This window comes from Alligator mississippiensis, chromosome 4, assembly GCF_030867095.1.
Source record: "Alligator mississippiensis isolate rAllMis1 chromosome 4, rAllMis1, whole genome shotgun sequence".
In the NCBI taxonomy this organism is placed as follows: Eukaryota; Metazoa; Chordata; order Crocodylia; family Alligatoridae; genus Alligator; species Alligator mississippiensis.
In genome coordinates, this window is record NC_081827.1 from 227,029,474 (window position 1) to 227,045,758 (window position 16,285).

The following is a 16,285-nucleotide window of genomic DNA, read 5'->3' on the forward strand; positions in this document are numbered from 1 at the left end:
AGTACAGATACAAGGAAGGATATCGCAAGCAACTGGGACATCACATTGGAGCCCGCAACATAAAGGATGATCCCAAGATGATGTGGTCAATGCATGTAGCCAAGATCCAGAGTGACAGGGAGTACAAGAAAGACTTTGAGAAGTGGAAGACCAAGTATAGCACCCCAGTGGACATGCTGTCAGTTGTTGTGGCCAAGAAAGGTCAGGAGCTGGTCAGCGATGTTGATTATAGACATCCTCTGCACCAGTGGACATGTCTGCCAGACCAGAATGATGTGATCCATGCTAAAAAGGCTTATGACCTTCAGAGTGATGTAAGTTGATCTTTTTCTTCAGACTTTGTAAATCTCATTGTGCTTTTTTTACTGTAGTTTTGGTTCAATGGGTGGGATAAATTAAAGGATATGTGTTTGAATAGTTGTTCTGTGGGGATTTTTGCTCCTATACAGTGGCTTGATGAGTATTTTTGAAAACTGTGGCAATAGAAGTGAACCTGAAAACTGGCTATCTATTTCACATTTAGTAATTCACAGTTTGTGACAAAATTCTGGTATCCTTTTGAACTACCTGGGGGTAAAGCACCTTGATTGAATGCTTCTGATTCTGAGCAAGGCAATCTCAGTTGCATGGTTGCCAGTCCTACATTGATTATTTAAGTGACATACCTGAATATTGAGGGGAACGGAAGAAGTGAGATTGTGATATTATGGTCCAGTTTCACCCGTAAAGCACATTTGTGCTATCCTATTCCCTCTTGGTCAAGTCTCTATAAACCATTAGCCAGTGAACGTTTGTAACATACCTTCATCTTAGTTTGAAGATCAAAAGTCACAAAAAGGAGTTGGGAGGAGGAGGATCTACCTTTTTTTTGTGTTCAATGAGCAATTTTTTACATTAGAAGTTTTTCATGGACTCAGGCAGGGTAGGATCACTCTTGCCAGTTAGGCCCTTTGGTGATGAAATAGGGTTTGGACCTGTTATAATTATCTGTACCATTTGCTGGTGAACCTCCTCCCTGAGGAAGCTAAGACAGAAATAGCAAGGAAAGGTGGTAGATTTTTCTAGAGTAATTGTATAGGCAGAGTCCATCTTTAGTTTTATAAGGTTTGCCAGTGCTGAACTAACCCCATTGGAGAGCTGTAAGGGATGACCTCTGTCTGTTCTCTGATGTACATGAAAATCCTTCATTGATGCTGAATTTACTAATCTCTCTGTATCTTTTTTCAGCTTGCATATAGGTCAGACCTAGAGTGGCTGAGAGGGATTGGGTGGTCCCCTAGTGGCTCGCTGGAAGATGAGAAGAATAAGAGAGCATCGCTCATCTTGAGTGACCATAAGTACCGGCAACACCCAGACACTCTTAAGTTTACTAGCCTTCTTGATTCTATGCCAATGGTCCTGGCAAAGCACAATTCTGATATTATAAACCAGGTGAGTTTTCTATTAATATATATATTCCATAAGCAGCCTGAATGTTAGTATCTCCTTTTTTTAAAGCAAATAGGATAGTCATAGTAAGATTTTTCACCTAAAGGTTTTTATTTGTTTGCTTTGTATCTGAAAATTATTGTTGTGCATCTGGAGTTTTTCTTTCCCTTATTTAAATTACATTTTTACAATAAATGCAACTGTTGCTTGTGCTTAAAGTAAAACATCCATGAACAAGTAATTGGCTGCAAAGTTCATAATTATATTGATGTTGTTATTAAACAGTTTTTAGTTAGAATTAAGCCCCGTGTTTCATTTTCAAAAGGTGTTGCATCTATATGTGTGGTCATTAACATTGAGCAGGAGGGTGTCCAACAGATAACTAATAAAGATATATAAATCCTCTGTGACTTTTCAAGTTTCAATAAATCCTTGTTAATTTCCATTTCTTTATTTTCACTGCATCACCTCTTTATCTCTTATCATCTGAGTATCTCTCTGATCAAAGAGCAAGGACTGCAAAGATTGCAGTATTATTGAGACTTCTTTATTTTTCTTTCATTGTATTTTATATCCTATTATAATGCATTACTACAAAGAAGCAAAGTTAAACTATCCTTGCAAAAATTATGGGCAATTTTCTTTTTGTGGCTCATCATGCTTGTTTTATTTATTTCATCTTAATCCAGATAATGCCAGGTTTAATCCTGGTAGTGACATTTTCATAGATTTCATAGATTTCATAGACATTAGGGCTAGAAGGGACCTCGGAAGATCATCGAGTCCAGCCCCCTGCCTGAAGGGCAGGAAGTCAGCTGGGGTCATAGGATCCCAGCAAGATAAGCATCCAGTTTGCTCTTGAAGGTGTTCAATGTAGGTGCTTGAACCACCTCCGGTGGCAGGCTGTTCCAGACCTTGGGGGCTCGGACAGTAAAGAAATTCTTCTTTATGTCCAGCCTGAAACGGTCTTGTAGTAGTTTATGACCATTCAACCTAGTCATCATCCCTTGGGGTGCTCTGGTGAACAAACGTTCCCCCAGATACTGGTGGTCACCCCTGATAAATTTATAGGTGGCCATCAGATCACCCCTGAGCCTGCGCTTTTCCAGGCTAAAGAGCCCTAGGGCTCTCAGCTTGTCATCGTAGGGTCTGTTTCCCTGACCTCTGATCATGCGCGTGGCTCTTCTCTGGACTCTCTCAAGCTTCTCCACATCCTTTTTGAATTGTGGAGCCCAAAACTGGATGCAGTACTCCAGCTGCGGCCTCACTAAGGCCGAGTACAAGGGGAGAACAACATCCCGGGATTTGCTTGAGAAGCATCTATGGATGCAAGCCAGCGTTTTGGTCGCTTTACTAGCCGCAGCATCGCATTGCAGGCTCATGTTCATCTTGTGGTCAATGATGACCCCCAAGTCTCTTCCTTCCATAGTGCTAACCAACATAGCACTGCCGAGCCTATAAGGATGCTGCGGGTTTTTCTTCCCAAGGTGGAGAACCTTGCATTTATCGGCGTTGAACACCATCAGATTCTCATCCGCCCACTTGCTGAGCCTGTCCAGGTCAGCCTGGATCACCCGCCTGTCTTCTGGTGTGGATGCTTTGCTCCAAAGTTTGCTGTCATCGGCGAACTTGGCCAGTCCGCTTCTGACTCCAGTGTCCACATCTTAATGAAGATGTTGAGCAGTATGGGTCCAACGACAGAGCCTTGGGGGACTCCACTGGTCACAGGACACCATGATGAGTGACTTCCATCAATTACTACCCTCTGGGTCCGACCACAGAGCCAATTTTCCAGCCAGTGGATCGTGGTGTACCCAAGGCCACAATTGGCCAGTTTCTTCAAGAGGTGATCATGGGACACCAGATCGAAGTCTTTTTTGAAGTCAAGATATATGACATCAATCTCTTCTCCCTTGTCCAGGTGATAGGTCACCTGCTCGTAGAAGGAAATGAGATTAGTCAAGCAAGACCTACCCGCAACAAACCCGTGCTGGCTATCCCTTAAGATGTTGGCGTCGGCCAGTCCATTAAGGATGGCCTGTTTAATAAACTTTTCTAAGATCTTCCCCGGGATAGAAGTCAGGCTAATGGGCCTATAGTTAGCTGGATCCACTTTCCTCCCTTTCTTGAAGATAGGCGCCACATTGGCCTTCTTCCAGTCTTCAGGCACTACACCAGAGCGCCAAGAGTTTTCAAAGATCCGTGCTAGAGGCTGGGCTATGATGCTCACCAGCTCCGTGAGTACCCTGGGGTGAAGATTGTCAGGGCCGGCTGACTTGAAGGTATCCAGCTTCTCAAGATGTTCCTTCACGAAGTCAGCATTAGTGGAGGGCAGGGGATCACCCTCACTCGGACTTCCCTGTCCCATAGCGGGCATGGGCGCCCCATGGGACTGATGAAAGACCGATGCAAAGTACCTATTTAATAGGTTGGCTTTTTCCTGGGCGTCAGTTGTCAGTTGCCCCATCTGGTTCAGCAGGGGTCCAACGTTGCCCCTGCTTTTCCTCCAGCTCCCCACATATCTGAAAAATATGTCTTTTTATTTTTATATGTGAATCGATCTCAGCCTGATTTGCTTGCAGAGAGTTTCTGCATTAAGGATGAGCCACTTGGGTGCTGTGGCTTTTACTTCAGATAATTCCACTTCTCCAGGCAGCTGGAACACAGCTGTAATCCTATGCAGCTCAGTGAAGAAATGGCATCCTTTATCTGAAAGCTTCAGCAGCCAGCTGAAACATCTCCAAAATCTTGAACAGTTGTTTACTGCAATTATACTATATTTACTCATGTACCGCATTCACCTTTTCCCCAAAAATCAACCCTCAGAAATTAGGGTGCTTGTCTTAAAACAAGAACGTGATTTTTCTTTACTAGGATAGAAGCATGGAGACACTGTACTGCAGCATGACTGCCAGGTTTTCTGTGGGAAAACAAGCAGGACAGACAGAATACAGTGTTAACCTTTCTATAGCCACTTGCATATTGGCATACATTTTTTGACTGAGCACCCAAAAACTGCTGGCCATATGAGAACAGTTCTAAGAAGGTTACCCCCAGACTCCATCCCTGCTGTTGGCTGTCAGCTTCTCTCTGGTATAGCAATTGTGCATTGCAACCTGTCCTTGAAAGACCAGCTGTAGGCTAGGACTCTGGAAAAATGTTTTTTTCTATATTCTGCCTTTTAAAAATAATGTTTGTATCTTATTTGCTGGTATTTAATATGCAAGATTACAGCTTGTTTACAGGCCTTCATATTGGCTGGTAGGTTAAGAATCTAGCTTCCACTGCATTTAACTTAAAAGATTCCACTGAACTAGGAGAGGGAGCCTTTCATTTGCCAACTAGAAGCATCCAGTGGCCGTGGTTCTCCAGGACAGTGCAGATGAGCAATTCAGCTCTCATTTTAGTTTAGGGATTGTTACTCTTGGCTGCATGAAATATTAAATATTGTTGATCTTGTCTGTGCTTATTCAGCTAGAATTATCTTTCATTGTGCTAACTACAGAGATCTCTCTGACTCTACCATCTTATCTCACTTATTTTTTGCTTTTCAGCGTGCGTATGTAGAGGCTTGGAATAAAGATAAGACCAGCATTCATATCATGCCAGACACCCCAGAGATCTTACTGGCCCAACAAAACAAATTGAATTATAGTCAGGTAAATGGGTGGCTTGAATATTAAAAGCCAGTGGATATTCAATTTAGGTGTAAAAATGCCTTCCTTGAAATAGTTAACGAATATTTGTGATATCTTTAGAAACTGTACAGGCTTGCCATGGACGAGGACAAGAAGAAAGGCTATGATCTCCGGGTAGATGCCATACCCATCAAGGCAGCAAGGGCTTCTAGAGATATTGCTAGTGATGTAAGTAAATGCTTTTTATACTTCTAAAGATCTCAACTTGACAGTGCATAATTAATGCCTAACTCATTAATACAAATAGATCAAGCAAAGCATCATTCAAATCATGAGTACCAATGCACACAGAATAATTTATCTCCTGCATTTTCTTTAGTTCTTTCAATCAGTTATCTGTGGATAGAGCTTACCAAATTCAGTTGTACATTTTGGAGAGTTTTTATTGGATAATCTGAGACCCATGAGAAATGAAGTGCTTTTCGTTCAGTTTTAATTTTAGTAGACCTTACTGTCAAATTTTTCTCAATACTTTGTTTCATTAATCTTTCTGTTATTCTGTAACCTCTCATTACCTGTCAGTTGTAATTTTCCCAGTAGCATATACTTTTAACTAAGGCTGTTATTTGAAAATAGGTATGTATATAGTTTTGTCAATGCCCAGATTTCATGCAAAGCCATTCAGCACTTTGGTCTGGACTAAAGGATGAGGCAATACAACAATATTTGATGACTTATCCTTAGTCATAGGAAGTATTACTCATTCCAAGGGCTGCTAGATTTTCCTGACAATAACCAGAGGAAAATGTCTCTAGTGGGTTATGGAATAGAGAAGATCCCACACAATTTACTGATTCGTTTTGATGCACTGGCTGGGGGAGTAGTTAGTTGATTGCACGATTTCACAATGATTACACACTTAATTCATACAGCACAATTTTATTTTAAAATTCTTTGCTACGTATATAACACTGCTTAGCTTTAAGAAACACCACAAACATTAAGAACACAATAACTACGTATATCAGAAACAATGCTCCGAATGCACTTCCTTCCCAAACAATGCTATAAGAATTAGTATTACAAAAACAACTACAATTACAACTAAAAGTTAAATTTGAATCAATACTGTTATTTTCATAATATACTTACAATCTTAGAATTCCGAGAAGCCAAACACCTAAATACGGTTTCATTCCTCAGTAGTACAATTTAATGGGTTGGCCTCAGTAGTACGGTTCAATGGGCTTGTCTCAGCAATACGATTCAATGGGCTGGCCTCAATACTGATAGGACTAAGTCCCCTTCCTTCAGTCCCTTTCGGGTGCTCCACAGCTTCAGCGTGAACTAAGAGATTCGTGTTCACGGAGAGGGTGGTTCAGTCTGATCAGTCTGATCTGGCCTACACTTGCGATTCTTCCTTCGTTGTTCTGCAAGTGAGTTTACCTCCAAATTGGGACTGTAGGTTACAGTTTTTATTGAGTGAGCTGCCGTCTTGGGCCACTCCTACTCAAACCTGTCATTACCCCCAAATTTGGGCTCGGATCTTACTCAACAGATTCTTTTGCTTAGTAATTAGTTTCTTTTGTTAATCATTTTAATTACTTTTGGGGAACTTCCATATCACTGCAAGTGACCTTTTCTTACTAATTTTTCCAAAAGGCCCTAGGGTTTGATCTCTCGGAACTTAGGATATTTGCTTAAAAGATCATTGTTAGGTTCTTTTTGTAAAAGACTTCTAAAGATAAAATTCAAAAGTTAAGACTTTGAGCAAAGTCAGGACCTTTTGCACGTAGTCCAAAAACAATGACCTAGATAAGGAGATAAATCTTATCTTCTTCCTGAAACTGGCTAATGGGCAGCCATCACAAACATTCAAACTATTTCATTCAATATGACAGAAAAGAAGATCTATATATGCATTCCTAGATAACAAGTTTAGTTTGAGTTTATATATTTTTTTCTGTTGATCCCTCCAGAGTTGTGTTTATTAGCCCTATCAGTAGGAACCTACTGAATTCATGGTGGAAGTGGGCTGCACAGCATCTCCTTTAATTTTGTAATTAAAGGTTCCTCCACACACCCTGTCCTGCTACTGACCAGCTGATTGGCCAGGAGGCAAAAATGGCACCATATTTAAAATCACGGTTTTTGCCTCCCTGCTGATGAGGAGTGAGCAGTGGGGTCCCTCTACCAGTTGGTGGGGGGAAAAAGAGGGTATGCTGGGGAACCTGCAAAACTTAAGTAGGTGGTGTGCAGCCCTGTTCCACTGAAAATTTGGCAGGTCCCCAACCTATCGTTATACTTTTTGTGTTGTTTCTGTAAAATTGCCAATGAAGTAGTAGTATGTTTTTAAGAACATCCTAACCATGTGGAGACTGTTACTGATGGATAAAGTTTGGTATGAAATGAATTTCTTGTGCCTGTGTACATTTTCTTGATCTTATAAATTTTCTGTTGTGCATTGAGATAAGCCCTAGACCCTTCAAATTTTATTTCATAAAAATAATATGAGGGAGAAATGGAAGACCATCTTTTACCCCAGAGGAGCCAGTAATCTGGAGGTCAGTGCACCTTCTGGAAGGTTGGAGACAAGATCTAGTAGAGTCATACAAATATATTAACGATCAAAAATTAAATGTCCTGAACTGGATCTGTGTTCACATAAAGACCTTGATGTTCTTGCCTTGCAATGAAAATTTCTGAGTACTGTAATTGGCTACTTAAGGAAAGTTTCTTATCAGATAAAGAAGCTAAGCTGAAACTTGTTGATTTTATTTATATATTTGTTGTACAGTATAGAAGCAAAGAAGTTTATCAGAAATTCCATTCAGAGGCTTAATCCATAGAAAGGATGTTAGGTGTGTAAGCTCATGCCATTACTTCAATAAAGTACCTTAGAAGCATCCTGAGAGTTATAGATCATAAATAATCTTGGAGAGTTTATTGTCAGAGCTATTTTAAATTAATAATTACAGTGTTTTTTGTTAAAGCAGTATACTGTTTTGATTTTTATTTTAGTACAAATACAAAGAAGGGTATCGGAAGCAGGTTGGTCACCACATTGGAGCCCGCAACATAGAGGATGACCCCAAGATGATGTGGTCAATGCACGTAGCCAAGATCCAGAGTGACAGGGAATACAAGAAAGACTTTGAGAAGTGGAAGACCAAGTATAGCACCCCAGTGGACATGCTGTCAGTTGTTGTGGCCAAGAAAGGTCAGGAGCTGGTCAGCGATATTGATTATAGACATCCTCTGCACCAGTGGACATGTCTGCCAGACCAGAATGATGTCATCCATGCTAAAATGGCCTATGACCTTCAGAGTGATGTAAGTTGATCTTTTTCTTCAGACTTTGTAAATCTCATTGTGCTTTTTTTACTGTAGCTTTGGTTCAATGGATGGGATAAATTAAAGGGTGTGCTTCTGAAAATTTATGCTGCAAGGAGTTTTGCTGCATACTGGTTTGCTGAGTGATGTGAGTGTTGTTTGAAAGAGCTTAAGGAGTAATCCCTCTCTTTTTCTTTGACCAAGCATCTGAAATCATTGTTAACATGTAGTTCTGTTTTGTAATAAGACGAGCTTCACTGAGGCTTTGAAAGGAAAATGCACATGTCTGTCACAAAGATGTACTCCAAAATTATTTTACCTGTACACCATAAAGGCATCAGGAAACTAGTGGGCTATTGTCAGTGGCGCTACAAATTCTAGAGATCTATTGGCTCTGGGGGCGGATCCAGGGAGGGTGCAGTGATGCAGTTGCAACCCTGTTTGATTGCTGCTCCAACCAAACTCTAACTAAAAACTTTAACTCGGGTGTAGTAATATTAACTCAGGTGTAGAAATTAGTGACAGTGACATGTTGGAAGCATTGTCAGGAGGCTCAAGAAGTCTAGATTTTGTTTTATGAATCTGATTAAGAAAATACAATTAGCTATAATGACTACAGGACTATTAATACAATATATTTTATTATTTTTACTATTTTTTGCCTGGTTTGTAGTGTTTTTCTAAACTTTATATATCATCTAGCAAATTAATGAACATTTTAATAGTTATATCTGTTTTTGTTTTGATTTTAAATAAAATATATAGTGCTAGTTCCTTAGCAGATTAGTATCGCATCTAATTTCCCTTTCATTGGAGAAAAATATGTTGTTTCATAATGTGTTGTGTGATGTGCCACATCATCTGCACTCCCCTTTTCAGAATTCTAGATCCACCTGTGATTGACTCCTTTGTCCATCTGAGGTGGTAGCCTAGTAAACTGTGTAAATAGCGGTGTTAGTGAAATGATGGATTTGTTTCTTTGTTCTTCTTCTGAAAGCTGTGCCTAGGCTTCCATTCTCCCACTTCAGTACCTGAACTCACAGCTCAAGGAGACAGTATGGAATTCACATTATTATCAATTCAAGTCTGTCAGCTTTCAAGAATTGTGGAAACTCCATATTTTCTCTCAAGCTTTTGCCTCATGGTTTTGAGAATGGGGGATATACAAAGAAGGTGGGGGCAGGATAATCTGAATCTGTGTCATGGTTGGATGGCTGAGGGCAGCAGCAAAAAGGAAGGCAAGGGAGTTCTCCGCCTACAGAGCTGGAGCACTGGTTGTACAAGATGTTGTGAGATGTTTAACTTGAAAGACTAACTAAACCATGTCATTTGTATTTGTAACAGAACACCTATAAATCAGATCTGCAATGGCTGAGAGGCATTGGTTGGGTCCCCATTGGTTCCCTGGATGTTGAAAAAGCCAAGAAGGCTGGAGAGATCTTGAGTGATAAATTATACCGTCAGCCTCCAGACAAATTCAAATTTACTAGCGTGACTGATTCTCTAGAACAGGTCTTGGCCAAGCAGAATGCAGAAACAATGAATAAGGTGAGTTTTAGGTTTTGTGCAAGATATCAATACTACAAACCATTAATGGCAACAAATTCCATTCTTGCCTAATCAGCAATTAATTTGTTTTTTACCAAAATATGTATTCGTGCTCTTTGATTATTATTTATCAATGAGCAATATAATCAGTTAGCTGTAGCATGTGCTTTACCTGTGTCAGGTTAGGGTGCTATGTCTTGTGTTGTGTCAGGGTTGACTATGTAGATTTGCTAAGAGGTTAGACAGTGGATTTGTATATGATGGTTTGATATAAATCCAGGCAGGGGGCTGGATTAGCTGACCTCTCAAGGTCCGTTCCAGCACTACTTCTCTATGATTCCCTGAATTAATAAAATAACTGGAATATAATATAAAATTCCATACATTAAAATAATTCTACACCTTAAAATATAATATTGGAAACCAATGAACTTGTATTGACCTGAGGGCCTGATCTAAACCCCAGTGAAGTAATAAGGAGTCTTCATCTTTGAATCTGACCCTTTGCATATAAAATATAGACTTTTGTGTATAGGAATAGCCTTCAGTGGAAAACCTGCAAACTGGGCATCCTTTTTTTAAATGTAAGCCCTTCCAGAATCTTAACTTAGAAGGAAACAGTACAAAGAAGAGGATGTAGAAACTCCTTTTTCTAGAATAATTAAGACTATGTTGGTCAGAATTTAAAGTAATTAAAAAAAAATTCTTTGTGGTTTATGAACTCTTCAAATGTACAGCACCATGTTCTTTATTCCTATTGGTTTAATATGCTTTCTGTTACTTGCAGCGTTTGTATACTGAAGCCTGGGATAAAGATAAGATTCAAATCCACATTATGCCTGACACGCCAGAGATTACATTGGCAAGACAGAACAAGCTCAACTACAGTCAGGTGACCAATCAGTTTCTATCATCAGAGTGTTTTAAATATCTAAATTTAATATTGTTGTGTCACAGTTGCTCCACACATATAAGCTTGGAATATATATTCTTTTTTTAATTTGCCACCTACATTTACCCCAAATGATTGACATAAAAATGTTCTATCTGGACAGTCACCCTTGAGCCCGATTGTGGAACCTTGAGTCATGTAAGTAAACAGTGTTCAAAAAATGGTCCCATTAACATTAGTGGGACTGATCTTACCAGTAAGTATTCACTGTCGTGAGTTAAACATCTACAGCAGGAATCTTTATTAAGACCTGATCCTATGAAATACTGCGTGTTTCCCAGGGAACTGTTGATTTCCCATCTTGTTGCGGGTAATTAATCCTGAAAAGATTTAAAATTAATTCTCACATTTGAAAATATCAAATAAATTGTTTCTAACTTGACTTCTAAAAACTAAGGTCTACTGTACAGCATAAGTGGGTGTGTTCAGATGAACATGCACATGCAGTTTGAGGCACCACAGACAGCACATGACTCATGTGCAACTGTGTCCTTTGCTGCAAATTTGGAGCTCAGTGCCAAAATTTGATACTGGGAACTTCCGGTATAAAAAAGAATGGAAGTAAAAGCGTGTGCTGGAGCAACTGGAGGTTGGGTCATCTAGGAAGACACTTTGGCTGCCAACCAGAGCATCTCCCTCCTCTAGGTCCATCCTGGCTCCTCCAACACACTGGGAGCTGGGAGAAGTGGGGAATGGGCATTTTGTCCAAAGTGGGCATTTTGCCTCACACCGCAGCACACATGCAGGTGTGCCAGAAGTAGCAGCACAAATTTCTGCCTGTACTTTTTGTGCTACAACAAGTGCACATCTCTGCATTTGGAGATGTGGTCAGTGAGGACAAATATTGAAACATCAGTGAGAGGTTGTTTTGGAAACTAAGTTTTCATCAATGTATAGTGGAGGAGTAGTCACTAAAAGTGTATTTTAAAATTTCTATTGAACTGTATGTTTGCCAAAGAAAGAGATAGATTAGTGATTCTCAATTAGAATGGTGGATGGGTCAATATCAACCTGGAAAAGATGTGGGCAGTGGAGTCCCACAACGCTCAGTCCATGGATCGGTGCTGTTCAATGTCTTCATCAGTGACTTGGACGAGGGTGCGGAGAGCACCCTGTCCAAGTTCACAGATGTTACCAAATTATGGGGCAAAGTTAATACAGCAGAAGGTAGGGAATGGATCCAGACAGATCTGGACAGATTGGAAAAATGAGCAGAATAAAATAGGATGCAGTTCAACAAAGATAAGTGCAAAGGGCTGCACCTGGGCAAAAAAGGAACCACCAACACACTTACAGGCTGGGGGATGACCTTCTCAGCAGCACAGCAGCAGAAAGGGATCTTGGAGTCAACTATGACTCCAAGATGAACATGAGTCATCAATGTGATGAAGTGACCAACAAGGCTAACTGCACTTTATCATGCGTTAGCAGATGCATGATGAACAGGTCCAAGGAGTTGATGCTTCCCCTCTGCAGCACTGGTCAGGCTGCAGTTGGAGTAGTGCATCCAGTTTTGGGTACTGCACTTCAAGAGGGATATGGAGATTCTTGAGAGGGTCAAGAGGAGTGCCACTCATAGGTCAGAGGCCTGCAGGCAGGGTGAGACTCAAGGCCCTATGAAGAAAGACTGAGGGACCTAGATCTCTTCAGCCTTTGCAAGAGAAGGCTGAGAGATGATCATGTGGCTGCCTATAAATTCATCAGGTGAGGGCAGCAGGGAATAGGAGATGCTCTATTTACTAGGGCACCCCCTAGAGTAACTAGGAACAATGGCCTCAAAGTGATGGAGAGCAGATTTAGGTTGGACATTAGAAAGAACTTGTTTACAGTAAGTGGTTGCCAGAATCTGGAATGGGCTTCCAGGGGAAGTGGTGCTCTCCTCTACCCTGGGAGTGTTCTAGAGGAGACTGGACAAGCACCTAGCCAGGGTCATCTGACCCCAGCCCTCTTTCCTGCCCAGGACTCGATGACCTACTGAGGTCCCTTCCAACCCTAACATCTATGAATCTATTAATTAGGGTTTAGGGATATGTCAGGAGGTAAGTGAGGTGTGAGGAGATAAGCAAATAAGTGCAGGCTCAGGCTTGTCTCTGCCTGGGCTCATTGCCTACCTGGCCCCTGCCTGATCCCTAGCAAAGAGGTAAGCACTGTAATATACAACTTAATTTTTGAAACTGGACATCACGCAAAAATTGCGGAGATGTGTCCAGTAAGTGGTGCCTCAAGGCCAAAAAAGTTGAGAACCACTGAAATAGACAAATGGCACCCTCATTGGCCCAGATCTTCAATTGTCTTAATATTATAACAGCTAATTTGCTAACACTTTACCTAAGAAAATTAAACCAAGTTACATCTGAATAAGTCAGCACATAATTATTCTCTCTTATTTTGATCAAATAGCTTTGCATAGAATGCAACATAGGGAACCTACTGCGTTTTAACTGTTTTCATTTCTATTTCCAGAGTCTGTATAAACTTGCCATGGAAGAGGCAAAGAAGAAAGGTTATGATTTGCGAAGTGATGCTATCCCCATCAAGGCTGCCAAAGCGTCCAGAGAGATTGCTAGTGATGTAAGAAATTACTTTCTGTTTCTTTGTAGGCTGACTGTGAATCTTTGTATTCTGTAAATCATTATTCAGATTCTCCAAAATGCCTATTGATTAACCAATGAAGATTTATCTAATAAAATTGTTGTAAATGAAAGTTGAAAGTTAAGCATAAATATAGGGACATATGAAAATATTGATTTAGATTCATAGGCACAAAATAAAGATCTCTCAAACTGCACAATTTTAACCAAAGAATCATGTTTCATTAACGAATTCTCTAGCTCTTGAATATAGTATATACATATCACAATTATTGCAAAAAGCTAAATTTTTAAATTCATTCTATCTCATCCTGCTTGTCACTCACTTCATTCACAGATCTAATCCATAGAAAGGATGTTAAGTGTGTAAGCTCATGCCATTACTTCAATAAAGTACCTTGAAAGCATCCCAAGAGTTATAGATTATAAATAATTGTGGAGAGTTTATTGTCAGAGCTATTTTAAATGAATAATTACAGTGTTTTTTTGTTAAAGGAGTATACTGTTTTGATTTTTATTTTAGTACAAATACAAAGAAGGGTATCGGAAGCAGGTTGGTCACCACATTGGAGCCCGCAACGTAGAGGATGACCCCAAGATGATGTGGTCAATGCACGTAGCCAAGATCCAGAGTGACAGGGAATACAAGAAAGACTTTGAGAAGTGGAAGACCAAGTATAGCAGCCCGGTGGACATGCTGTCAGTTGTTGTGGCCAAGAAAGGTCAGGAGCTGGTCAGCGATGTTGATTATAGACATCCTTTACATGAATGGACCTGTCTGCCAGATCAGAATGATGTCATCCAAGCTAGGAAAGCTTATGATCTACAGAGTGATGTGAGTACCTTATGCATATAAATATATTCAGCAAGCCTTATTTTATCTTGAGATAAATGTATGAAGTGATGTGGGTACCTTTTCTATTTCCATTCTGGGAGAGGAATGCACTAGATAGTGTACTTAGATGACAAAAGGCATAGCAGTGGAGGAAATTTTCCAGGTAAAATCTCAAACATGGTGAATCTCACTTGCTTTTCAGATTTTGCATCAAAATGAATGTCAGATCATATCCATTTAAAGACTTGACTGCTTGTTGAAATTTAATCAAATCTGACCTGATTTATGATTTAGTTTTGAAACTGTATTTAATTCTTAGGGTCAGATTATGTTCCACCAATTAGACATGCAAGTGGATTTAGGCCCAAGTGCAAGTCTGTTCCACCCAGAGTACCTGAAACACTATTAATACATAATAAGTGAATACACATTCTTCTCCTCCTTGCTGTCTTTTTGTGATTCAGCATTAAGGGTCATGTGATGGTAGATGCATTCAGACATTTTCAGAGATGGAATAGAATTACACAGAGGGTAGGAACAGACGTTGCTTGACATTGCATTTGTGCCCCTATAAACATTTTTATGACAGCATAAGTGTTGAGCAGATAGATGTCCCTACCCTTTGTCTTGCCACATCAGTGGCACAATAAGACATAATGATAAATTCTGTTGCTTTATTTCTACAGATGTCTGTTAGCTCTGTGGTGGGCTTGAGGGTCCTCCAGAACACCTGCCTGGCTTTTCCCTGTTACAGAGAGCCACTCTGGGAAATATTGGAGCACCTCTCTATAAACAGGGAAGTTGAGGTTCCCCACTTATGGAGACATGCCTTGGGATCTCTGTAAATGGGGAAAGCCTACATGTGTTGTTGTGTGGAGACATGGGACCTGTGGAATCCCCATTGTCCTGTACACTGGAAACACTGGATCTGCTTACCCAGACCTCCCCCAGAATTTGTGGGTACTCAAGAGGGGAAAGCCCCACATGCCTTGAGGGGAAAGCCCCACATTTCCTGCTTACTCAGGTGCATCCCCAGAATTCCCAGGAATGGGTCTGGGTAAGAAGGGAGAGCCAGGCAGGTGGCTTGAGAGGTCCAGTTCTGTTTGGGAATTTGAGGGGTTTATAAGACAGAGCCACTCAAGCCTCAGGAGAACACAAGGCCCATTGTCCCACACCATCAACAGGGGTCACAGGGTCAAGGGGTGACATGTTTTGCCCAAATGAAGTGGATCAGCTGTGCCACAGCACATCACTACACATCTGATCTGCTTCATTTAGTGACATCTGTTTCTAGCTTTAGGTTCCTAAGTCAACTTAGACGTCCAATAAGTGGAATAGAATCTGCCACTTTAATTACTCATGGCTTTGATGCGAATCCAGATGAAATGCAGGGTTTTCGTCTAAGGTTTGCTTTTTGATTTGGTTTTTATATGAACGAGGAATTAGAAGTGAAACTAGTGACAGGTAAACTTAAACCTATGTATATAAAAATACCAGGAATAAAGATAATACATACCTTCAGCAAAGCAAAATTGCTAATCCTCAAGCACTTCCAGTACTATCACTAAAGCTAAAGTTGAGAAATAGAATAAGTAATGTCATAATAATGTTTTAACTGGAGAAAACCTGGCTCAAAAGAATAAGCACAAAACATAGTAAATGGCAGGTTGTGGAAGGGAGGGTGAAAGAAAGCACAAGGTCTGGAGATAAAGGGAGCATTCTCATATGTAGCTAAGGACAGAGTGCAGAGAATGGAATGAGAGAAAAAAAGGGACAAAAGCAGAGCAGAGCTGTGTGAAAAAGGATTCTGATAAAACAAATGGATTTACTAGTATAACAGGACAGCATTGGCTGAATCTCTTAAGTTTAATTTAGGAATGTAAGACTTGAGATGAGTTTCAAACATGGCTCTTTTACAAGGTATTTCTTTTCAGCGATGCATACTGTGGGTGAAATCTTG

General features: G+C 40.4%; 1 protein-coding gene across 1 annotated transcript in view; it reads left to right on the plus strand.

Moving 5' to 3' along the window:
• NEB (nebulin) overlaps positions 1–16,285 on the plus strand; it is a 210,907-nt gene that overhangs the window by 95,292 nt on the left and 99,330 nt on the right. The window contains exons 56-64 of the mRNA XM_059726275.1: positions 3–314; positions 1,228–1,431; positions 4,983–5,087; positions 5,187–5,294; positions 8,088–8,399; positions 9,744–9,947; positions 10,735–10,839; positions 13,363–13,470; positions 14,014–14,325. Of these exons, the coding sequence (XP_059582258.1) occupies positions 3–314; positions 1,228–1,431; positions 4,983–5,087; positions 5,187–5,294; positions 8,088–8,399; positions 9,744–9,947; positions 10,735–10,839; positions 13,363–13,470; positions 14,014–14,325 (1,770 nt within the window). The remainder of the gene's footprint in view (positions 1–2; positions 315–1,227; positions 1,432–4,982; positions 5,088–5,186; positions 5,295–8,087; positions 8,400–9,743; positions 9,948–10,734; positions 10,840–13,362; positions 13,471–14,013; positions 14,326–16,285) is intronic.